Genomic DNA, 26,313 nt, shown 5'->3' on the forward strand with positions numbered 1-26,313 from the left:
ATGGCAATACGTTGCTGGTACTCAATGACCAACCCCACCGCCACCCCCCCCCCCCCCCCCCCACTGCTTCCCCCACCCCAAGTTGCCCTGCCTCCCTAACCTTTGCACACCCCAACCAAACTCACCTGTCTTCAAGGGTGCCACATTATTGAAGCATCCTTTCTCTGGAGCTGCAGCCTCAATACTGGTCCCTTCTAGAGGTGATGTTACTGAGACTGTCTTGCCCCCCACCCTCAAATTAGGAGGCTGCTGTCCTTATTGAACAGCGTCCCAAATGGCAGCCTCTTAATTGGCCGCCACTGGCAATATGCAGCCTTGGGGTCTCACCACTGGCCATAGGGGGATTGCTTCCTGCTTTCGGCCTTGGTGTTGGGCCTTCAATATTACCAGCAAAATTAAACTCACAATAACACTTTTATAGTGCTCATACGCTATTGAGATGTTTGGTTGAATAACTTCGGCCAATTTCATTCACTGCTCATGACATGAAGGTATGACTGAAGGTACTGGATCTGCAAAGGCTATGGGCCCTAACAACATTCCAGCAATAGTGCTAAAGATTGCACTTCAGAATTAGCTGTGTCCCTAGCCAAGCTGTTCCAGTACAGCTACAACACGGGCATCTACCCGGCAATGTGAAAAATTGCCCAGGAAAGTCCTGACCACAAAAAGCAGAAAAAATCCAATGGGGCCAACTGCAACCCCTCAGGTTTACTTTCAATCATCAGCAAAGTGATGGAAGGTGTCGTCCATAATGCTATTAAGTGGCACTTACACACAGCAATAACCTGCTCATTGACGCTCTGTTTGGGTTTTGTCAGAGCCACTCAGTTCCTGACCTCAATACAGTCTTGATCCAAACATGGACAAAAGAGCTGAACTTCAGAGGTGAGGTGAGAGTGAATGCACTTGACAAGGAGGCATTTGACCGAGTGTGGTATCAAGGAGTCATACCTAGCATAAAAGAAGATGGTTGTGGTTGATGGAGGTCAATTATCTCAATCCCGGGACATTGCTGCAGGAATTCCTGAAGGTATTGTCCTAGGCCCTAGGCTGGTGCCAGGCAACGACCATTTCCAACAAGAGAGAATCTAACCATTTCTCCTTGAGAGTCAATGGCATTACCATCACTATATACCCCACTATCGACTTAGTGTTTTACCCAGAGGGTGGTGGCGGTCTGGAATGCACTGCCGGGGAGGGTGGTGGAGGCAGGTTGCCTCACATCCTTTAAAAAGTACCTGGATGAGCACTTGGCACGTCATAACATTCAAGGCTATGGGCCAAATGCTGGTAAATGGGATTAGGTAGGTATGTCAGGTGTTTCTCACGTGTCGGTGCAGACTCGATGGGCCGAAGGGCCTCTTCTGCACTGTGATTCTGTGATAGGGTTACGATTGGTTCAGTTCAGTTTCTGGTCAGCCAGATAAATACTGTGGCTACGACAGCAGGTCAGAGGCTGGAAAATTCTGCTGTGAGTAGCTCACCCCCTGGCTCCCCAAAGCCTATCCGCCATCTACAAGGCACAAATCAGGCATTTGATGGAATACTCTCCATTTCCTTGGTTGAGTGCAGCTCCCACAACATTCAAGAATCTCGACCCCATCCAGGATAAAGCAACCCACTTGATTGGCACCTCATCCACCATCTTAAATGTTCACTCCCTCCACCAGTGACGCACAGTGGCAGCAGTGTGTAGCATCTACAGGATGTTCTGCAGCAACTCACCTATGTTTCTTCAACAGCACCTTCCTAACCCGCGACAAGAGCTGCAGGTGGATGGGAGCATCATGGCCTGTGAGTTTTCTCCAAGCCACAAACTATCTTTTCTGTTCCTTCACTGTTGCTGGGTCAAAATCCTGGAACTCCCTCCCTAACAGCACTCTGGGTGTACCTATACCACAGGAACTGCAGTGGTTCAAAAAGGCAGCTCACCACCACCTTCTCAAGGGCAATTAGGGATGGACAACAAATGCTAGCCTAGCCAGTGATGCTCACATCCTGTGAAAGAATAAATTTTTAAAAACCTGCCCAGCTACTTGTCCAATGCAAGAACAGCACTTAATTTAATTTCTTGGAAGATTTAACACAATTAAATCATTTTGCAGCTTATTATTTCAGCCACATATTTTTGATTAAATTAACATATTCACTCTCATGTCCTACAAACTTGATACCTAGAAAAAACATACCGCGTCTCCCAAGTCATTGCTTATGCTAAGTCAGAGGATACGCTGCTTCCTAAGCACAGGAGCATTATACTATGTATAATTCTGATGTGAAAATAAAGCTGTGACCCCTTAAAGCTACAAGGTCTAATTGCTGTAAATAACTCAATTAGAGGCATTCTTCTTTGGAACATCCTCAAGTCAACTGTAAGTTAATTTTTTTTGACTGATTGACAGCATACTCAGAACTATATACATAGTTAAGTTGAAATGGAAATTATAAACAAGAATAACACTTACTATTGAATCATAAGTGTTGTAGAATAAGCTGGGCCAGGATTCTAGCAAGGATGTATTCTAGCAGGTGTATCAGGGTATCTACTTAAAAGCTAATTTATTTACACTATCCCTAGTATGTACATGGTGTTTTACAGGGAAGGCATACCTCCCCTCAGGGATGCCTGTCTGCTCCCTACAGTACCTTGTACATGACTGCCTGACATCAATGCCACATCATCATGTGCCCCATAGATTAGCATATCCATCCTGTTAATCCTTTATACTACACCTCCCCCTTAGTACACTACCTTCTATTTAACAATAATATGAAACTATCTCTTTAACTATTTACATGACCTTTATTTTTAAACTATTTACATTACTGCATCCTTCTCAGCACCAACTACTACCACCACACCCCCACCACACCCTTCCAAATCCCCCAGCTACAGATTGAGTCTCTGGGGAGTCTTCGCCACTCTTCCTGAGCATTTTTTGGTGACTGCTGCACTGGGTCAGAGGACTGGGAGTGCATCCTCCCTATGAGCATCTGGAGTGTATTTGGGGTTTCTTGGCCACATCTCATGGTAGTCGAAACCCTGTTGCCTGGTGGGAGTGAATGTGATGAGGGCTCATCTGTTTCTTCAGATGGTACCAGATGGCATCTGGACCAAATACAAGCCCATGTGCTCCATGCTGGTGAGAGTGAGGCCTTCGGATTTTTGGTACCGGATCCAGACTCACTGGCCTGGTGTCAAAGGTGGCAGAGCTTTCGCTCAGTGTCTGGTATTGTAGCATTGGCATTGTTTTTCCTGGAGGTCCAACTCCTTCATCCTCACTGCGTTATGGTCAGTGGAGGCGATATGCAGCTGAAGGCTTGCAGGCAACAGGGGAACCTGCATTTTTCAAAAGATGGCCCATAAGGAGTTCAGCCGGAGAGAATCATTGGCCAGGGGAGTGGCCCAGTACCGCATGAGAGCTGCATGCCAATCTGAACTCTCAGACATCAGGCTCTTGCTAGTGTGGATTGCTTGCTCAGGTGAAGAGGAGAGCTTGTGATATGAGAGACCCCATTATGAATGGTGAATTGCTGAAAATGGTCGTTAGCAAATTGGTGCTGGTTATCTGAAATAATTTCACCTGTGAGCCGGTGGGTGTAAAAGATGGTTTGTAGCGCCTTCACGATGAACTTCGTTGTAGTTGTATGAAGCCTGATTATCTCTAGCCATTGAGAATCATAATAAATGACCAGAAGATAGGTCTTGCCATGGAAGTCAAAGAGGTCGAGCCCTAACCTATTACCCCGACGGGGAGGACAGGTAGATGGTATCAGGGCTTCCATTGGCATCGGAATGTGAATGCAGCAGGTATGGCAGCATAGGACAAACCCCTGGACAGCTTGTGCGATGCCCAACCACCACGCCAATTGGAGGGCCCTCACTCTGCTTGTAGTGATGCTGAAGCGAGCTCCATGGAGACTGTGAAGAATACCTTGTCACATGGGGCATGGAATAATCAAACGATGATCGTAAACTAGGAGGTCAACCACAATGGTCAAATGGACTTATTGCTCATAGTATTTGTGGATAAGATGCAGAACCAATATACAGTCGTACAGCCAGTATTTGTGGTAGAGTTGTATTTGGACTAGCCTTGGAGGCAGAACTCCCACACTTGAACATATTTGGCATCTTCTTTCTGGGCACGTCAAACATCCTGGAGTTTTGTGGTGGATATGAGCAGGGGGCTCATGATGATGGAGGAAAACACTTCCATTTCTGACACCAATGTAGAATTGAGGGTGATAGGGTGGTCGACTAGGGCTCTAGAGAGAGCATCAGCCATGGTCTGAGACTTGTCTGGGACATAGGCAGCTGTATATTGGTATAAGAGGAGAAATCATTGATTATGGGCGGGCATTTTAACAATCTCCATGGAATTGAGGAGCGTCATGAGGGGTGGGCAGCCCCATCAGGAAAACGTTCGACAGCCCATGTAACCGCCAATGCCACTTTCTCAGTAGTCATGGTCATAGTCGGCTCTTGTGGAACCATGTGTGAGCAAGATCAACCAAAGGGCACGATATAGGTCATCAGGAGCCTAGATTCACTGTCGAGGGGAATTTTCCAAAACCAGCTGTTTGCATCAAGCTTAGTAAAAAGGATGCTATTGGTGAGCTTGGCCCAACTGTCATTTACCGATGCCATCAGCTGGACTTCCCTCTGGGTGGCTTTATTAAACTGCATCAGATCTACACAAAGCTGAAGGTGACCATTAAGCTTGGGAACAGTGACCAGACTGGAACACCAGGGGGGTTGGCTGTGTGACCAGGAAAATAATGCCCCTACCTAACATGTGGTCAAGTTCCACCTTAACCTTCAACAATAGAGAATGCAGCGCCTTGCTAGGGGTGAACAGACACACATGGCATCTGAGAGCAGAGAAATATGATATTCAGTCTTCAGCTTCCCCAGCCCTTGAAAAAGTTGTGGAAATTCCTGGCGGAAGATGACCCTGGTGCCGGATGGACACTAGGACAACTTTTTTTGATACCTAACTGTACACACACGTTCATGCTAAGTAGGGAAATGGTTTGGTGGTGGATGACATAGAGGGTCTCTGTGACCTCTCGCCCCTTATAGCATAGTGTGGTGGTAATCTGACCCTTAACATTTAGGTTTGTTCGACCTAGCCCTGGAGTTTCCCATTGGAAGGCTGAAGAGGAATTGTACGGAGCCACGCAAGGTGGTCAGCCAGTACAGATATCCCTGCACCCGTGTCAAGCTTGAAGCATGTTGGGAACCCTCTGACCTCTAAATTGATAGACCTCAAGTCCTGTTAATGCTGGTGAACTTTGCATAGGAAGTGTGAGATATGTGCTAATTTCTGGTAGTGTCGTTGTTTGCACCTTTTATTGGAGACTCTAACTGAGCAGAAACACTGGAAATGTCCTGTCCTGCTGCATCTGAAACACTCAGCACCCCTGCTTGGCAATCCAGCCGTTTGTGCTGTTGCCTCGCGCTATTTCAAAATGGCATCGGACCGGTTTCCCATCTTTTGTCCCATTTTGGTGGGCTTCAGGATGGGCGGAATTACCAAGTTTGAAACCGCAAAAGAAATTAAAGAACCAGCCTGGATTAGTTGTCAAAATTGTTCTTGGCACGTCTTCCAGCGGCAATCTCTGCGTAAGTCTTAGAGTCTTGAAAATGAGCAGGGCAGGGGCAGAGACTGTTCTTGCAGTGCCGCCATTGCCACCATTGCTGCTGTGGGTCATCTGACACCAGCAATTAACTAAATTGGTGCCGCCACCACTGCTACCATGTTGTAGACTGTGCTAGGCCAGGATTCTAGCAAGGAAGAGCCGCAGGCACATCAGGAAATCTACTTAAAAACTAGTTTATTTACACTATTCACAGTATGTACACAGTGAGTTACAGGGAAGGCACATCTCCCCTCAGGACTGTCTGTCTGCTCCCTACAGTAGCTTGTACATGACTTCTTGGTGTCAGGGTCACATCATCATATGCCCCATAGATCAGCATATCCATTCTGTTAACCCTTTATACTACAATAAACTAAAGAAAACTATTAGAGAAGTGGCAGTGAATCCTGCTATTATCCTGCTATTATCACATTTCTTACCTTAATGCCACCAAGAGCACCCCCTTTAGCCCTTACCACTACCATTAACACCCCCTTTGTCCTTTTGTTCATGACATCTTTGTCAATCTCTCCTTTGCCCCCACCTATCGCTGGCCTTCTATCCAGCTTCACCTGCTCCATCCCCCTTAAACAGTATAAATTTCATCACATTTTTATTTCTCTTTAGCTCTGAAGAGTCATGTGGACTCAAAATGTTAACTCTGTTTTTCTCTCCACTTTTAGACCTGCTGAGTTTTTCCAGCATTTTCTGTTTTTGTTAAAGAAAACTATTGTTGTTTAGAATCTCAATTCTTCATTTCAATAACTATTGCAGTGTCTTTTAAACATTGGCTCATTGTGACAGCCCAGCTGAGCTAAGCTCTTCAGTTTGCTATTACCATTTTAACACCCTTTTTATGTCGTGGAAAATTCTGTATGTATGTTTTACACTGATATTAGAAGCTAATCCTGATTTAGGCAGGCTGCAGCAGCTCTCAACGCATTCCTTTACTTGGAATACCATCACTGTGCTCTTGTAACCTGCCCTTTCTAAGCCTGTTGCATTTATCTCTCTAAGAATATTTTTGTCATTTCAAAATGTATTGCTACTCTCTCTGAAGTTACATAACCCTTCTGAATGCTGCCAGAGTTGTTCTCCAGATTGCCATTGATTCTCTTTACAAGGTCACCATTACCCAGCCATCCTCCCATATAAATAAAATTGACTTCAAAAATTTCACATATCACCAGCAATATAATTGAAATGCCTGCACAAGAAACACAGATATACTATATGACATTTTTATGGTCCTACTAAAATGCTGTTAAACTGAGCATTTATCACAGAAAATACACCTCCCTGCCTAAACTCTAATTTTCGCATCTTGCATATGTTCCAGTTGTTGTTGCACTGAGCAATGGAAGATAACTAGTTTAAATACTATAGTGGACATATGTACACGGTTAAAATAGCATCCAAATTTTCTGGTTAATTTCATTTGTGTGAATGGACACGCATTAAATGAAACATGGGGGTGTCTTAAAATATAGAGAGACAATAACAAGGGTATTCCTCAGTAGCAAGAAACGTGATACAATCTCAGTCTCTCTCCTATGAAATATCATTGGCAGCAAACCTATTTAAATGGGATTATTTTAAACAGATTCATTCAGCTGGAAGCTAAAATGAGTATTTATGCATCATTTATCATATTTACCTCCTGTGTCTTTGCTAATTTCCCTGCAAATATTTTCCAAGCTCAGAACGTTGCAATCTTCGAACATTAATCCTATGGCTTCTGACTTAGCTCAAAAGATTAACATTAGAATAGTAATAACCTGTGAAGACCTGGAGCTGGCCATGAAGATATATGTGCATGACTATAATTCTGGGATGGTGGGATGGTACAGACCTTTGCCTATTGTGGCAGTGATTGCAAACAAGTTATTAACCATTTCAGGAGCTAATTAACTGATCCTCAAAGTAGAGGATGCCTCTGCAGCACCTAGAAAACTTGCTCCTGTGCTGGCGTTGGTGATATGCTTAACCAATAGCTACAAAACAACTGATTCAGAAACTTTCTGCAGTGTTTTAGTATCAGTCCTATTGCCAATACTGTGCACCACAGAACTAATTAAAGCTATTCTATATTGTGTTAAATTGATGAGTATATAAACCATCAGTCACATGCCAATTTTGCAAACGCTCCAGTTGTCACTGGCATTTTGACGCCAGAGTAGTGTGGACGGCCACATAACTTGTCGATAACTAAAGGCATGATTCTCCACTGAAGAGCAGCAGTTCATTAGTCCTTGAAATGGTTTATAGTTTATTTGGACTGTCTGCCACATTGGGACAGGGGCCTGCACAGCAGTTTTATTTAATTTTTACTGGTCAGTTTTGGCCATTAATTGAGACAGTGATGATAAAGAGAAAAAGACTTATTTATAATGAAAGGAAGACTTGCGTCTATATAACACCTTTCATGATCTCAGGCTATTCTAAAGAACTTAACAACTAAAATAGGACTTTTGGTTTTGGGACAAATATTGACCAGGACACCAGGAGCAATTGTTGTTCCTGTTGTTCTTCAACATAGCACCATATGGGAACTGAGTTTAACATCTTATCCAAAAGAAGGCTCCTCTGACAGTGCAGCACTCTGTCAGTACTGCACTGGAGCGTTAGCCTACATTTTTTGCTGACGTCTCTGGAGCAGGGCTTGAACCTCCCATCTTCTGATTCAAAGGTGAGAGTGTTATCTAATGAGCCACAGTTAACATCTTATATATATCACCCAGGATAATGTCTGCAGCTAACAAAAGAATATAAAAACAGAAAATGCTGGAGTTACTCAGCAGGTCTGTCAGCATCGGTAGAAAGGAAAACAGAGTTAATGTTTCAGGTTGATGACCTTTCATCAGAAAAGAAATCGATCATAAGAACATAAGGAGTAAGTTATTCGCCGCACCCCCCCCCCCCCACCCCACCACTCCTTCTACTCACCCCCCACCTCAGCTTGCTCTGCCATTCAATGAGGTCATGGCTGATCTGATTGCGGCCTTAACTCCACTTTCCAGCCTGCTCTCCCGCTAACCTTTGACTCCCTTGTCAATCAAAAATCCATCCAATTCAGCTTTGAATGTATTCATTGACCCAGCCTCCACTGCACTCTGGCACAGAGAATTCCAAAGACTAATGGCCCTTGAGAAAAAATTCTTGCTCATCTCCATCATAAATGGGAGACCCCTTATTTTGAAACTGTGCCCCCTAGTGCTAGGTTCCCCCATGAGGAGAAACATCCCCGAAGCATCCCTGTCAAGTTCCCTCAAAATCTTATATGTTTCAATAAGATAATCTCTCATTCTTCTGAACTCCAATCAGTACAGGCCCAACCTGTTCAACCTAAGGCAACCTCTTCACCCCAGGAATCAACCTAATGAACCTTGTCTAAACCACTTCCAGTTCAAGTGTATTCATCCTTAAATCAGATGACCAAAAATATGCAGTACTCCAGGTGTGGCCTCACCACTGTTCTACACAGTTGCAACAAGACTTCCCTGTTTTTATACTCCATCCTCTTGTAGTAAAGGCCAACATTCCATTTGTCTTCCCAATTGCTTGCTATACCTGCATGCTAACTTCTTGTGATTCATGTACTAGGATACCCAAAGCCCCCTGTACCACAGCATTCTGCAGTCTCTCTCCATTTAGATAATTTTCTTTTTTATTCTTTCCACCAAAGTGGACAGCCTCACGTTAAACTCCATCTGCCAAATTTTTTCTCAGTTGTTTAATCTATATATGCCCCTTTGCAGACTCCTGTGTCCTTCTCACAACTTGCTTTCCTATCTATTTTTGTATCATCAGCAAATTTGGCTGCAATACACTTGGCCTCAAGTTGTTGAGGTCCCAGTACTGATCTCTGTGGCACCCCACTACTTACAGTTTGCTAATCTGAAAATGACCCATTCATCCTGGCTCCTGTTTGTTAACTAACTCTCTTTCCTTATGCTATTACCCCCAACACCATGACCTTTTATGTGACACCTTATCAAATGGCTTTTAGAAATCCAAATCCACTACATTTACTGTAATAAAAACAGAAAATGCCGGAAAAACTCAGCAGGTCTGGCAACATTTTGGAGAGAGAAACAGAGTTAGTGTTTTGAGTCCAAAATGACTCTTTTTCAGAATTCGGGTTCTGAAGAAGAGTCCTGTTAGACTCAAAACGTTAACTCTGTTTCTCTCTCCACAGATGCTGCCACACCTGCTGAGTTTTTCTAGCCTTTTCTGTTTTTATTTCAGATTTCCAGCATCTGCAGTATTTTGCTTTCATTACATCTACTAGTTCCTCTTAATCCACTCTGCCTGTTACACCTTCAAAAAATCAATAAATCTGTCAAAAGTTATGTTACGATCTCCCCTGACTAGAGCATCCTTTACTCTGAGATTAATTAATCTCATCTGATTACATATTTTTGTAGCATGTAGCCTTATCTGCTGATTTACTCTTAAATTTGTATTCTCTGTTCCTTCCTGTCATGGTCTGTTTATCATTTCCCATATTAATACATTTCTTTCTTGACCTATCTCCGCTCTTTGGCTTACCACATCTTCCCAAATTTGACCCCTTGGCCCCACTATTCAGTTTAAAACCCTCTCTACTTCCCTAGTTAGGCGGCTCGCGAGGACACCAGCCCCAGCACGGTTCAGGTGTAGACTGTCCCAATTGTACGGATCCCACCTTCCCCACTACTGATGCCAGTGCCCCACAAACCAGAACCCACTTCTCCCACACCAGTCTTTGAGCCATGCATTCATTTCTCGAATCTTATTTGTCCTATGCCAATTTGCACGTGGTTCTGGTAATAATCCAGAAATTATTACCTTTGAGGTTCTGCTTCTTAATTTGTGCCTAGCTCCTCATACTGACTATGCAGAACCTCCTTCCTCATCCTGCCTATGCTGTTGGTACCTACATGGACCACGACCACTGAATCCTCCCCCTCCCACTGCAAGTTCCTCTCCAGCCCTGAGCAAATGTCCCGAACTCTGGCACCCGGCAGGCAACATAGCCATCTGGACTCTTGCTCCTTGCTACAGAGAACAGTGTCAATCCCCCTTACTATATTGTTCCCTGCTACCACTACATTCCTTTGTGCTCCCCTCGACTTGAATGGCTTCCTGTACCACAGTCCATGGTCAGTCAGCTCATCCACCCTGCAGCCCCCACTCTCATCCAAACAAGTTGAAAGAACTTCAAATCTGTTGGACAATTGCAGAGGCTGACACTCCTGCACTCCTCCCCTCTGGGTCCTCTTACCTGCCTCAGCTATAGTCACACCCTTCTGTCCCTGACCACCTTCCAAATCAGAAGATTCTATCCTAATGGGTGTGACCGCCTCCTGGTACAAAGTGTCCAGGTAACTTCCCCCCACCCTCCCTGATGTGTCACAGTGTCTGCAGCTCAGCCTCCAGCTCAATGACTCTGAGCTGAAGCTCCATAAGGTGTAGGCGCTTACTGCAGACGTGTTGCCCTGGATCACACTAGCATCCAGGAGCTCCCACATGCTGCAGCCATGACACATCACTTGTCCTGCCATCCTTATGTGCTTTAATTTATTACTTAATTATTTTATTCAATTATTTATTTTCTTTTATATATTTATTAATCCTATCACAATTTCCTGTACTATTTTAAACTTTAGGAGTAGAATAGACCTTGGCCACTTATCAGATACTCACCAAACAGCTAGTTTTTTTCCCCTGTAGTAGAGCAAGAACCTGTTCCTAGAGGGTGAAAGAGTTAGAAAAAGCAAAGAGCACCTCCCTCCCCTCCTCATCAAACTCCCTCAGCTCACCAAACTTCCACATTCCATTGAAGTCATACACTCAGTGTTGGTCGCACTGAGAATTTCTCAATTTATATGTTCTAAACATAGTGACTAGCTGAGACTCTGGGTCCTCTTTTTACTTGCTTTTCTAGGTGGTGGTTACTACGTCCAGGTCTTCTCACTCCTCTAGGTGGGTTGGTTACTATCTCTGGGTCCTCTTTTCACTCACTCTTCTAGGTGATGGTTACTGTCTCTGTGTCCTCTTGCATGTACCAATTTGGCTCATGTTGTAATCCAGAGATTATTACCTTTGTTGTTCTGCTTTTTAATTTAGCCCCTAGCTGCTCATACTCCCTGAGAAAAACCTTGAGCTGAGGTCTACCTCTGTGGTTGGTACCTATGTGGACCACAACAAGTAGATTCTTCCTCTCCTACTCCAATTCCCCTCAAGCCCTGAGGAGATATCCTTAACCTTGGCGCCAGGCAGGCAATATAGCCTTCAAGACTCATGCTCTTGACTGCAGAGAACAGGATCTATCCTTCTGACTATACTGTCCCCTACTATTACTATATTCCTTTATCCTACCCCCACTTGAATGACCCCTCTCCGTGGTGCTGTGGTCAGTTTGCTCATCCTCCCCGAAGCCCCTGCACTCATCCACACAAGTTGCAAGAGCCTTGAACCTGTTGGACAAGTGCAGGGGTTGATGGTCCTCTAGTGCTACTTTCTGGATTCCCATACCTGCCTCACTCATAGTCATATCCTCCTGCCCCTGACCATGGACTAAATCTTATTTACCTAACCTAAGTGGTTTGACTGCCTCCTGGAACAAAGAGCAAAATATCCCTCCCTGGTGAACCACAGTGTCTGAAGCTCGGACTCCAGCTCATCAACTTTTAGCCAAAGTTCCTTGATTTGCAGACACTGCAGATGTGGTTGACGTGAAACACACTGGTGTCCACCAGCCCCCAAATGCTACAGCTGCAACACATCATCTGCCCTGCCACCTCTATTGTACTTTATTTAGTTAATTAGGGTTTCAAGTTTAGAAATACCACTCAACAATAATTAGCAGTTATATTTAGTGGTTTAATTATTTGAGCTATAAATAGAATGCCATTCTGGCAATGGACATGTAGTATCATTTTTCTTTTTTCTTGCCCTTTTTTTTCCCATCAATGTCACACTAATCCCATGGAGGTATTGGTCCAGTACTTTTGTTGGTACAATTATATAATTAATCACCACAAATGTGAGTAAATTGTGGCACTACATTAGGTTATTAATGTCGTAATACTACTGTATTTGTGCTATTTCTAAATGCATGTTGATGAAATGACAAGAACATGGAGACAATGATTGTGGAGTTAACTTCCTTCACAAGTAAACCGTTTTGGTAAAATCTATGCAATGGCTGTTGTAGTTACCGGGTGCAGCCAGCATTTGTTTTACAATGAGAACCTGGAGATTCTTTTTCATGTATTTGCCAATCATCATGTTCAAATTTTGACCATTCCCACTTCAGGAACACTTTATTATAAAGAGATCAGCCAGGAAATCATGGGCAGAATTTTGCCCTTGATGGGCGGGTGGGCCCCACCGGCTCGGCGGTGGGTGGGCAGCTGATCGCTGCCGCCGAAACGGGCCCCACTGTCATTTTAAGTGGGTGGGCCAATTAAGGCCCACCCAGCGGGCCGCCCGACGGGAAGCGCTATGCGCTTCCTGTGCAGGGGCGGAAGGATTCCCCAACTGTCAGAGTGCGCTCTTTCGCGCATGCACGTGAAAAAGCGCACATCTCTCTGAGACTAAGTGCTGCCTCAGGGAGTTTGCTGACAGTGTTTCAAACTTCAAAAATAGATTAATAAAAAAATTATTAACATGTCCCCCTCATGTGACAATGTCACACGAGATGGGACATATTAATAAATATCACAAAAACTTTATTACACTTTTTAAAAACGGACATGAAACCTCATCCCGCCAGTGGATGAGGTTTCATGTTTTTTCAGAAGCCCGCTGGGGCTCCTGGCCTGCTCGCCAGCCTTAAGCTTGGATGGTCAGGGCCTTTTATTGGCTTAATGATCCTGTCAATGGCTTCAATTGGCCATTGACAGGTCGGCGGGCAGACAGCTGATCGCGCTGTCCGCCCACCTTCCTGAATATTTAAATGGGGTGGGATGACATTGGGGGTTCTCCCCAACATCATCCCGCATAATTTTTGTGTCGGCGAGCGGGCCCCGCCCCCAGCTCGCCGATGGAAAAATTCTGCCCCATGAGTCAAAGTGTCCAACCAGATAGTGGGATGACTAAGATGGGAATGTTGTGTTAGTAGGACCTGCGAAATCTTCCACAACAGTGTGTACAACGACCTGATATATGCACAATTATAAGTAACTTTTCATTTTTTATTAAGGATTGATGTCTCATGAATATGCTTGAAGTCTTTTAGATTTTGTAATACTGACATACTGTCTCATGGTTTCTTTTCTTTAGCCTTTGTATTCATGGTGACACCCTTGCGATTTTTCAATCATGCATTATGCCTCGTGACTGTGAATTTTCTGAATGGTCTGGATGGAGTTCATGCACTAAGACCTGTCAATCATCTGACTATTCTCCGGGATACAGAAGCAGGATTCGATTTATAAAGCGTGTAGCTATAGGGAGTGGCAAAGATTGTCCCAGTCTCGAGGAAAAAGAAACTTGTAATATTGGAGGGGAAGGATTACCACCATGTCCGAGGTATGTCTGACCTGTAACTTAATTATTTTCAAAAACAATATTAAAGTTTTAAATAATACTATATTTATAGTTTATACCTACAAACAATTTAGTACTTGTACATTTTCTAAATGAAGTTTTGCAGGGCTGTAATACACCAACTTGAACGTAGACAATGGTCTTATTATTGCAAAATATCTCAAGGCCATAGGCAGAATGGAGATTTAGACACTTAGCAGATGTTAAAAGATTTATGGAGGTAATTAGAAGGTGTGGTGGTAGAGAACAGTGAGGATGGATTTGAAGGTGGTGAAACATGTTGCAAGCTGGTGAAGTTTAGGAAGAGAATCCCAGAGTGCAGAGCAACGAACATTAAAGACACTGGACTAATAGTTGGGTGAAGGAAGGTGGAAACATACACTAGACTACAGTTGGAAGAATAGGATATGAGCCAATATATCAAGCTGGAAGAAATTCAAGAACCAGAATGAGTGGAGGGGATTTGTTAAAGATAATGAATATTTTGAAATCAAAGCATTCGAGGGCAAGGAGCTAGTCAGGGAAAGGAATGGGGTATGGCTGTGGATTTTGATGCTTTGGGCAAGCTAGAGAATACATACTGTGGAACTTGAGATGCAGTAAATCGTGTATTAGAGAAATTGAGGATGACATAAAGTTGATGGGATTTCCAGTACAGTGAGGTTGGAAGCAGATGTTAAGGAAGTGAACATAGACTGTTTTGGTGATGGGTAGGATATGGAATTTGAAAAGCTCAAATTCTCAGGGTCAAACAGGCCACTAAGGTTGTGCACTGCTTTGTTGAGCCTAAGCAAGTATAAATTTATTAGGAAGAGCTGTGAAAGAATGTTTTCATATGAAAACTAAGCTGAAATAAACTTACAACTGATCAATTTTATCATAGCTTTAATTAGTTTGATCATTTTAATGATCTTTTCTGCCCTAGCTATTGAATTTTTGTTTATTAGCAGTGTTGAGGTGAATACTCAAGGCCAAAATGGGAAAAGGAGCAAAAAGACCACAAACTAATGAGCAAAACAACTAGAGCTTTGGAAAGGAAGGATACAGCTTGTGATTTTTAAGAAAGCTTGAAAGTGCTACTTAGAAGGTTTTTTTTTTAGCTGTTGTGACAGAGCATTAATATTTCAACTAAAAAGCCCAAATTTGAATTCCAACTTTTTTTTCAACTGGAAATGGAAGTTGGTGATTCTACTGGGTGTGATTAGTTGGTTCATAGCTCCGATATTAAATATTAACCTAAGGTTGAACTTATATCATGACCACGTAAAAAGACGTTTCCTCAAAAAGGCCCATGGACTATGAATTGGTGCGTGTGTATTTTTTAATTTTTAAATTTATGAATGATTCGATTTAAAATAACCCCAACAGTCAAGCTTTATTCTTAAGCACCATAAAGTTTAGTTCATTATGAAACTACTGCTGAAATTACTTAAGCAAAAGTGATACCGTTACTAACTAAATACACACAAAGATTAAATGCAGATAAGAATAAAGCATATTAAGATGAAATTCAGCTCAGTCATTTAAGATATTGTTGCAGGCCTGTAGCTTGTAGGTGAATTGTTGGTTATCTGGAGTGAAGGGTTGAAGTTAAAGAGTTGTCTTCATCAGCTGTGATGGCTTCTGTAGTTGAATATTTGGGGGGGTTTGCCTTTTCAGTTGGTCTCAGAAGGTCAGCAGGTCTTTGAGAGAGAGAAAATATTTCCTATTCCTCACTAATTTTGCAGTTAAGGCACTTGCAGATTGACTGGACTCTTTCAGCAGAACTGCAGGTGATTTCTTAATACCTTCCTCTTTGTCCTCCCATGGCAAAGTACGCTCTTTAATATTGTCTCTGAATTCTTCCTGGGGATTCTGCACTCTGCCACTCAAGGTAGCTTATTACAGCCTCCTTGACAGAGCTCAGAAATCACAAAAATGTTAATTTTCAAGGAGTCATTGATTCACCAGGCAAAGTAGTTGATTACATTTAGGTCCTTTGAAATCCCTTCCTACCTCCTGTCCCCTCAGAAGTAAAAGGGTCTTTTCACACCTTTTATAATATTCAATGGACATCCCTGGAGGGGTCTTTGCATTTTAATGACACATCATAGCCAGCTCTAGAGATAAGAGTCTGACAAACACAGGTTCCATGTTCTCTGTCCATACTTTCATTTTGAAAAAAGGCTTTTAAACTCAATGTAAGGATTTGCAATCAGAAATGTACCTTTAAAACAGTTGTCCTTAAGACCTGTACTATCATAATTACATGTTTGTGACTGAGGAAAACTGATAGGCTTACTACTCATGCTGCACAGATGTGTACCTTCTGTCAGAATCTCATGAAGCAGGCACTGATAGCAGTTTGGGAGAGCATTATCATAATTGCATCCCAGATTAGTCTACCTATACAAGCTGGGTGGTAGTGCTAAGGTACTATATGGGGGATATTAATTTGGGAGTGCGAGGTGGCCTTCAATTCGTGGGTTATGGTAAGCTTTCAAACCAGTGTCCAGTACCTCAAACTCACCATTCATTTGTGTGATACTCTGGTTATTTTAGGAGTGTATAGCTTTAGAACCTAAAGCACAACTTTGAACAAATTCACTATCAAGTCATTATTCACTAAGCACTATTTGTGAGAGATGAATTAAGATGAGCAATGCATGTATGAAAATGTCACTGATTTCTACACTTTTCCATTTTTTAAAGCATTAATGTAATAATAGCTACCTATGTTTTTCTCCTTTGGTATTTAAATAAAAAAGAGAATATGTTGTTATTTTTAAAGTTGCATGGGTGGGCATGCTTCAGAATCATTTTCCCATCACAAGTGTATTATAGGCCTTCAAACAGTCAGGGGGAGATAGAGGAGCAGATATGTAGGCGAATCTCAGAAATTGTAAAAATAATAGGGTAATTATAGTAGGGGATTTCAACTTCCCCAATATTAACTGGGAAAGTCTTAGTGTAAAAGGCTTAAAGGGGGTGGAATTCTTAAAGTGCATCCAGGAGAGCTTTTTGAGCCAGCACGTAGAAAGTCCTATAAGAGAAGGGGTGGTACTGGGCCTAATCTTAGGGAATGAAGCCGGGCAAGTGGTAGAAGTGTCAGTGGGGGAGCATTTTGGGGATAGTGACCATAACTCTGTAAGATTTAAGGTAGTTATGGAAAAGGACAAAGATGGACTGGAAATAAAGGTCTTGAACTGAGGGAAGGCCAATTTCAATATGATAAGATAGGATCTGGTCAAAGTGGTCTGGGAGCAGCTACTTGTAGGAAAGTCTACATCAGACCAGTGGGAGTCATTCAAAATGGAAATAGTGAGCGTTCAGGGCCAACATGTTCCCGTAAAGGTGAAGGGTAGGACCAACAAGTCCAGGGAACCCTAGATGTCAAGGGATATAGAGGATTGGATAAGGGAAAAAAAGAGGCTTATGGCAGGTACAGAGGGCTGAAAACAGCAGAAGCCCTAGAAGAATATAGAAAGTGTAGGGGGGTACTTAAAAAACTAATTAGGAGAGCAAAGAAGGGGCATGTAAAAACACTGGTGGGCAAGATAAACCAAGATCCCAAGGCATTTAAAAAATATATTAAGGGCAAGTGGATAACCAGGGAGAGAATAGGGCCCATTCAGGACCAAAGTAGCAATCTGTGCATGGAGCTGGAGGATGTAGGTGAGGTTTTGAATGATTACTTTTCATCTATGTTCACTATGGAGAAGGACAATGTAGGTGTAGAAATCAGGGAGGGGGCTGTGATATACTTGAACAAATTAGCATTGAAAGGGAGGAGGTATTAGCAGTTTTAGCAGGCTTAAAAGTGGATAAATCCCCAGGCCCAGATGAGATGTATCCCAGGCTGCTATGTGAGGCAAGGGAGGAGATTGCAGGGGCTCTGACACTCATTTGCAAATCTTCTCTGGCCACAGGAGAGGTGCCAGAGAACTGGAGGACAGTGAATATGGTACCATTATTCAATAAGGGTAGTAGGGATAAACCAAGTAATTACATGCCAGTGAGCCTAACAACAGTGGTAGGGAAACTATTGGAAAAATTCTGAGGGACAGGATCAATCTCCACTTGGAGAGGCAGGGATTAATCAGGGATAGTCAGCATGGCTTTGTCATGGGGAGATCATGTCGAACAAATTTGTTTGAATTTTTCGAGAAGGTGACTAGTTGTGTACATGAGGGCAGTGCAGTTGACGTAGTCTACATGGACTTCAGTAAGGCTTTTGACACAGTACCGCATGGGAGAATGGTCAAGAAGGTAAGAGCCCATGGGATCCAGGGCAATTTGGCAAATTGGATCCAAAATTGGCTTAGTGGCAGGAGGCAGAGGGTGATAGTCGAAGATTGTTCTTGCGATTGGAAGCTTGTGATGAGTGGTGTACTGCAGGAATCGGTGCTGGGACTCCTGCTGTTTGTAGTCTACATTTAGACATGAATCTAGGAGGCATGATCATTAAGTTCACAGATGACACGAAAATTGGTGGTGTTGTAAATAGTGAGGAGGAAAGCCTTAGATTACAGGACAATATAGAAGGGCTGGTAAGATGGGCAGAGCAGTGGCAAATGGAATTTAATCCTGAGAAGTGTGAGGTGATACATTTTGAGAGGACTAACATGGCAAGGGAATACCCAATCAATGGTAGGACCCTAGGAAGTACAGAAGGTCAGAGGGACCTTGCTGTACATGTCCATAGATCCCTGAAGGCAGCAGCGCAGGTAGGTAAGATGGTTAAGAAGGCATATGGATACATGCCTTTATTAGCCAAGACACAGAATATAAGAGCAGGGAGGCTATGTTGGAGCGGTATAAAATGCTAGTTAGGCCACAGCTGGAGTACTGTGTGCAGTTCTGGTCGCCACGCTATAGGAAGGATGTGATTGCACTGGAGGGGGTGCAGAGGAGATTCACCAGGATGTTGCCGGGGCTGGAACATTTCATCTATGAAGAGAGACTGGATAGGATAGAATTGTTTTCCTTGGAGCAGAGAAGGCTGAGGTGGGATCTGATAGAGGTATACAAAAATAGGGTAGATAGGAAGAAACTTTTCCCCTTAGCAGTGGTGCCAATAGCCAGGGGGCATAGATTTAAGGTAAGGGGCAGGAGGTTTAGAGGGGATTTGGGGAAAACATTTTTCACCCAGAGGGTGGTTGGAATCTGGAACACACTTCCCGAGGGGGTGGTAGGGGCAGGAACCCTCACAACATTTAAGAAGTATTTAGATGAACACTTGAAATACCATAGCATACAGGGCTACAGGCCAAGTGCTGGAAAATGGGATTAGAATAAATAGGTGCTTGATTGCTGGCATGGACATGATGGGCTGAAGGGCCTGTTTCTGTCCTGTATAATTCTATGACTCTAAGTCTGTTTTAGAAAAGTCCACAATTTAAAATTCATGCATCTTCAGCTTCTGCATCCTGTTAAAGTTTTCTCAAGTTCACACAAGGTAGTTGAAAAATACACAGCACAGGGCAGAATCGTCCCAGATTTCGACTATATGCAGTAGTGGGTGGGTAACATGACATTTTACCTGCCAGCCGCAATGGCAGGTTTTCTTGTCGCATCTTCCCAAACTTTCTGCATTAGTTACACATTCCTGGGAATCACGTTGTTTCATTCACCCACCATGCCATTACCTTGCCGTTTCATCACAGTGGGCGCCATACTTAAAGTCCAGCGCTTCCAGCCCATGACTACTGCAGGGAAGATGTCCATGAAAGGCAAAAAGACTGCAGTCCCCAGGTTTAGTGATGCATCACTGGAACGCCTTTTGGGTGCCCTGGAGGTCTGCCAGGATGTCCTCTACCTGCATTCTGGCCACAGGATGGGCAGCGGCGTGACCAACTAGACTTGGGAGGCGGTGGCAGTGGTGATCAGTACCAATGCTGCACAGAAGAGGTTGGCCATACTATGCAGGTAGAGGATGAATGATCTCATCTGTGCAGCCCTCCTCGCTCTGCAGCCATGGAAAAGCTACCCACATATGGCTGATCTGGTAGGTAAAGACCTGCCATGAGCCCCCCTAAAAGTGATGTGGTGCTGTCTGTGAAGCCTGGCACTGATGACTGCGAGTGCTAACCAAAGGAAGGTAGGCAAACAAACCTTGTCCTGAGCAAAGTGCAGCCCGCCAGGTGCATGTTGCTTATGTGCTGTGAAACACGTCAGCGTGGGCGGATGATCAAGCGGGGCTGGGGGACGATTCCGGCAGGCAGGCCTAATAATGATATGCCGATGTTACATGTATTACAATGAAGTTCCCGATGGTAGAAAACACAACGACGAACTGGTTTCATACCGTCATGAAACCGATTGTGCCATATTGTCTGCTCATGCCACCGAACACGCCTGACACCAGTGGGCACAGAAAATCACCGCCATAGATTTACACAGAAATATTATATTATAGATCAGGGAAATACATCTACAATAATCCATACATAATATCATAGACAGTTAGCAATGCATTACATCATTGTGCTTAAGGCAGTCATTTAAACAAGTGTATTGACAATGAAGCTTGAGTGAGCAATTCAAGAATGTCAGTAGAACTGCTTGATTGAATTAATGCCTTGTGATCCATTGCCAGACATTTATAGTTTCTTAGTATAGTGTGCAGTATAAATAGTAGCACTAGTGGTTTCATTTTCTCACTGTTGTTCTAAAACCCAGTCACTGAGTGAAGCTGAGTTGAAGCATGACTTTGAGCCTGTGTTGCTCCTGGCAGGCAGATATTGGAAATTTACATTAGGCCAGGTAACTTGAGGGATATGAAACCAAGGCAGGTTAATGGTGAGATCCAGATTAACATAATCTAATTAAAAGGAGGATCAGGCTTACTCCCGTTCCTGTGTTGCCATTAGGCATGCGCTGCCCAGGATTAGCATGAATGGTCAGAAAACTGAGAAGAGCATATTCAAATGTTCACTTTGTGCTGGAGGTGGCCAACACGCCAAACTGGCATCACAGATGTTAAAATTACCTGCTAAATATAAGCTTGATCAAGGCTGGAATTCAAACACAGGTCCTCTGAATAGAAGCTTAAGGCTGCACCAAAGGAATCGTTGGGATCTGTACAATAAGTTAAGTTCATTTACAAGTATCTAAAACTTTACCAACTATTAGCGCTCAAAATAAGCAAGCCAGATGAACAATATATAAATACAGAGATGTTCTTTTGGAGTAGCCAAGTACATTTTTTGTGCAGAGTTTTTTGAACTACACCCAATACACTCAGTATACTTAGCAAATTAGATCTCTAATATTAATAGCACAATCCACAAATTCTTGACACGTCGAATATTACTTGAAGCAGACTTTAGAAAACCCATCAGCCCAACAACATTAACTAGTTGGAAAAAAAACTTTTGCTGAATCTTTTCCACTTAATACTGAGAGGGAGATGATCCAATGCAAAAGTTAGCTGCACACGAACTCTACCAGACAATAAGCAGACTGATACGTAGTAAATCTCCAGTGAAATGACTTCCTATTGAACAGAAACACAGAATTCATGGACAGAGCTATTAATCTCTATGTAGCTTCTACCCCTTTCCTTCTTTTTCCTGTGATAGAGCAAGAAGTCTATAAGATTCGGTGTGGCAAAATGAGGGCTAAAACACTTTAGTTGAATCCAACCAGAAAATATTTTTATTTTATTCTCAGGTCATTTTCAGAATGAAGTAGAACATTCTACAAGGCAACTAGAATGGGCTGTAACACATGAAACATGATTCTCAAAAGGAAAAAGTGAAAAGTATTGATATGCTATATTGAGGAAATGTTTTAACCAGCTTCAATAATGTACAATAAGCATATGAGCACTGTGGGTGTACCTACACCACATGAATTGCAGCTGTTCAAGAAGGCAGCTCACCACCACCTTCTCAAGGGCAACTCGGGATGGGCAATAAATGTTGGTCCAGCCAGCAAAGCCCACATCCCGTAAATGAATTTTAAAAAATGAGCGACAAGGCTAAGCAGGCTCCTCAGGAGCCTGTGATGCTCCTTCAATTTTGTGATGATATATCAGTGAAAGTATGATTGCCACCTCTAATGATTGGTCCCAGAAAAGTAAATAGAAATAAATGGAGACAGTAATTGATATGTGGAAGTGATTACTGGGCAGTCTATTTATTGAAGGTTTCAGATGTTGCACAAAAGCACCAGAAGGAAGCTCAGACAATTTCTGAATCTTGGGATGAAATTACTGCCAGGGAATCACACTTATATCCAATATCCTTTATAGTGTGCAGCTGGCAAGGGCAGGTTATGTTCATTTTTTCCTCTTTGTCTGCTCATGCATGTTATCATGATGGACATAAAGCACAAGGATCCTTCTTTTAGTTGATTTACAATGACCCCTATACCGAATGATCAATGATTGTAATAAAATCACTGGAAATTTGTTGTGATAATTTGCAACTTTTCCATGTCTATTGAAAAATTTACCAACTATTAGCACTCAAAATAAGCAAGCCAGGTGAACAGTCTATAAATACAGAGATGCTGTTTTGGAGTACCCAAGAACTTTTTTGTTCAGAATCTTTTGAACAACACTCAATTTCAAACAGTATACTCAGCAAATTAGATCTGCAATATTAATAGTACAATCCACACATTCTTCCAAAACCCTGTCTGAGGTAATAGCTACCAATGTCAAGTACTCTGAATCAGAATTGAGTTAATTATAAGCCTCAACTTCAATATATAAACAACCTGGAATCATTTCACTTCTTAACTTGCCATGCAATCTTGGCTGCAGTGTCATTTTCTTACCGTAACTTGTTAATGACAACTCAATTGAAAAGCTTCCAAACATGATAATTTGTCAGCAAAGCTCATGTAGATTGTTATTTCCAGTTATCCAGCTCGTCAATCACAGGTCCACCATTAATAAAGGACTAACTCACACTGCAGTAATTTTAAACGATTTGCATGCACATGTTATTGTTCTCAAAAACTGATCACCATGTGGTTTAGGATAAGTCAGTTTGCAGATATTTCTGTTGTATTGTTAACGTAGATTTGCTGAGACTTTTAAAAAATATGAAGTGATTAAACTAACCTTGCAGACTGTATCAAGTTGATTGATGAAGAATTAATCTCTTTTTCCTGCTCCACTCTATCTTTCTGCTTTCTCTGGTAATCAAATGCTTCCGAGTCAGGAATAGTTTTAGTTTAGCTGCAAGATAGATTCCCTTACAATGCCTAGTAATTGAATTAATTTTAACTTCAGAAGAGCAGCCCCCATGCAGGCGTGTCCATACCTTTTGTCTTTCTGGGCTGAATAAATGCATTCCATGGAATCTCATATTTAAATGACTACTTCCATTAATTTGGAATTATCTCAAGTTGCTGATATTGTAATAATACTTTTCCTGACTTAGGACCTATCCACCAACAGTTTTGCGTTTGCCCACTAACAACCGGGTAGAGTGTGTGCAAATGAATTTGGAATATGAGTGGAACTATTTTGAACAAGAGAGGAGCGCTCTTCCCAATGTTCTGGCTATTATTTATCCCTCAACCAAAACCACTAGAACAGAAATCTGGTCATTAACACATTGCTATCTGTAGGATTCTGCTGTGCACAAGTTTGCTGTCATATTTGCTGTTACAACAGTGACTATTCTTCCAAAGTACTTCAATGGCTGGCTGTAAAGCACTTTGTGGTGCCCTAAGATCATGAAGCATGCTATATAAATTCAAAGCTTTCTTTTTAAGAAAAAATGAAATAACTTGCATTGACATCATGTGTTTAATGTCCTCAGATTCGAGTTCAAAAGTGTTTAATTGGCTGTGAAGCACTTGGGACATTGTGAAGTCATAAAAGATGCTTTAGAAATACAAATTCTTTCCCTTTCTCACAACTAACAAATTGGTTTTAATCCTATCAGACCCCAACTCAGGTCCAAGAGACTAAAGAATGGATGAACTGGGAATTCTCAGTCCATTGGCTGTGGAGCTATTGTAACAGAGGGCAGAATTTAATGGCGGCAGGATTTTACGGTCCCACCTAAGTTAACGGATTTTTGAATCCGCGACAGGGCCGTAACATTCCGCCCATGCTCTTCACTAATATGGAAAGCCATGGATTAAAACAATTTACGCCCTGACCAATTAGTCATCTCTCCCATAGCCAAAATAGCAGAAGCACTCAAAATGCAACATCAGGGATGCTGCATGAATGAAGAGTCTAAATGTCAGTTGAGACACTGGGATTTGAACTTTGGATATAATTATATGTTTTAAAATATCTTTAAGGTCAATAGATCCTGGAACAAATTAAGACTCACCACAAGGAGCAAGCTTTTATGAATAAGATGAGCTGAGTGTCAACCAAGTATCCTTCTCAGTTGGGCAGTCAGCATTACAGATGTACATGTCCATACAATATTTTTGATATCAGGCCATAACTTCCCCAGAGGAGCAATCTGTGTCAGATTGCCACTCTGTGCCCAATTACTTACAGGAATTTTTTTCCATGCCTATCTTGCCCGACCTTCCGACTCAGGCTTTTTAAAAAATATATACTTTATTCATAAAATATCTGGAAGAACATTACAAAACATTTCTAAATCACCATCACAAAAAGTGCAATCAGTTTAACTTTTACACATGGATCACGAGGTGCTTCAATACAATCAATGAATATTACAATCATTTCAATATGGTCATTACAGACAATCAGACAATGGTATTGGAGTTATCAACATACATCATGTTGCACTCTGAGGTGCTTCCGACTCAAGCTTTTTTTTTGTAAAAATATACTTTATTCATAAAATATCTTCAATCACATTCCAAACCATTTCAATAACAACATTACAAGGGTACAATCCAGGTTAAACTTTTACAAAATGTATCACCAGGTGCATCAGTACAAACAATATTACAATCATTTACAGCCTTTCATTTTGATCTGTACAGCCCGAGGGGCTCTAAACAGTTCCCAGTCTCTCGGTGCGCTGTGGTAGAAAGGTCTTAGACAGCGACCCTTCCCCATTGCGCCTTTGCGGCAGCTGCCCCAAGCTTTAGTGCGTCCCTCAGCACGTAGTCCTGGACTTTGGATTGTGCCAGTCCGCAACAATCGGTCGGGGACAACTCTTTGTGCTGGAAGACCAACAAGTTTCGGGCAGACCAAAGCGCCTCTTTCACCGAGTTGATGATCCTCCAGCTGCAGTCGATGTTTGTCTCGGTGTGTGTCCCTGGGAACAGCCCGTAGAGCACAGAGTCCTGTGTCACAGAACTGCTCGGGATGAACCTCGACAGCAACCACTGCATCTCTCTCCAGACTTTCTTTGCAAAGGCACAATCCACAAGGAGGTGAACAACGGTCTCTTCCCCACCACAGCCACCTCGAGGGCAACGTGCAGAGGGGGTGAGCCTCCTGGCGTGTAGGAAGGATCTGACGGGGAGGGCCTTTCTCACCACCAGCCAAGCTACGTCTTGGTGCTTGTTGGAAAGTTCTGGCGATGAGGCATTCTGCCAAATGACTTTGACAGTCTGCTCGGGGAACCATCCCACAGGGTCCACCCTCTCCTTTTCCCTCAGGGCCTCTAGGACGTTACGTGCTGACCACTGCCTGATGGACTTGTGGTCAAAGGTGTTTTTCTGCATAAATTTTTCCACCAGGGACAGGTGGTACGGCACGGTCCAACTACTTGGAGCGTTCCGCGGCAGCGTGGCCAGACCCATCCTTCGCAACACCGGGGACAGGTAGAACCTCAGCACGTAGTGACACTTGGTGTTTGCGTACTGAGGGTCTACGCACCGCTTGATGCAGCCACACACAAAGGTGGCCATCAGTATGAGGGCGATGTTGGGCACGTTTTTTCCCCCTTTATCTAGAGGCTTGTACATCGCGTCCCTGCGGACACGATCCATTTTCGACCTCCAAATAAAGCGGAAGATGGCTCGAGTGATCGCCGTCGCGCAGGAGTGTGGAATGGGCCAGACCTGCGCCACGTACAGCAACAGCGAGAGTACCTCACACCTGATGACCAGGTTCTTTCCCGCAATGGAGAGGGAGCGTCGCTCCCACATGCCCAGTTTCCTTTTCACCATAGCCACTCGCTCCTTCCAGTTTCTAACGCATGCCCCGGTCCAGCTTTTTTTTTTTTTTTTTTTTGTAAA

At 43.0% G+C, this 26,313-nt stretch overlaps 1 protein-coding gene across 1 annotated transcript in view; it reads left to right on the forward strand.

Annotated features, from left to right (window-relative positions):
* thsd7ba (thrombospondin, type I, domain containing 7Ba) overlaps nt 1–26,313 on the forward strand; it is a 976,108-nt gene that overhangs the window by 300,564 nt on the left and 649,231 nt on the right. Inside the window, exon 4 of the mRNA XM_078552479.1 lies at nt 13,921–14,169. Within this exon, the coding sequence (XP_078408605.1) occupies nt 13,921–14,169 (249 nt within the window). The remainder of the gene's footprint in view (nt 1–13,920; nt 14,170–26,313) is intronic.

This window comes from Cetorhinus maximus, chromosome 11 (genome assembly GCF_964194155.1).
Source record: "Cetorhinus maximus chromosome 11, sCetMax3.hap1.1, whole genome shotgun sequence".
NCBI classification, from domain to species: domain Eukaryota; kingdom Metazoa; phylum Chordata; class Chondrichthyes; order Lamniformes; family Cetorhinidae; genus Cetorhinus; species Cetorhinus maximus.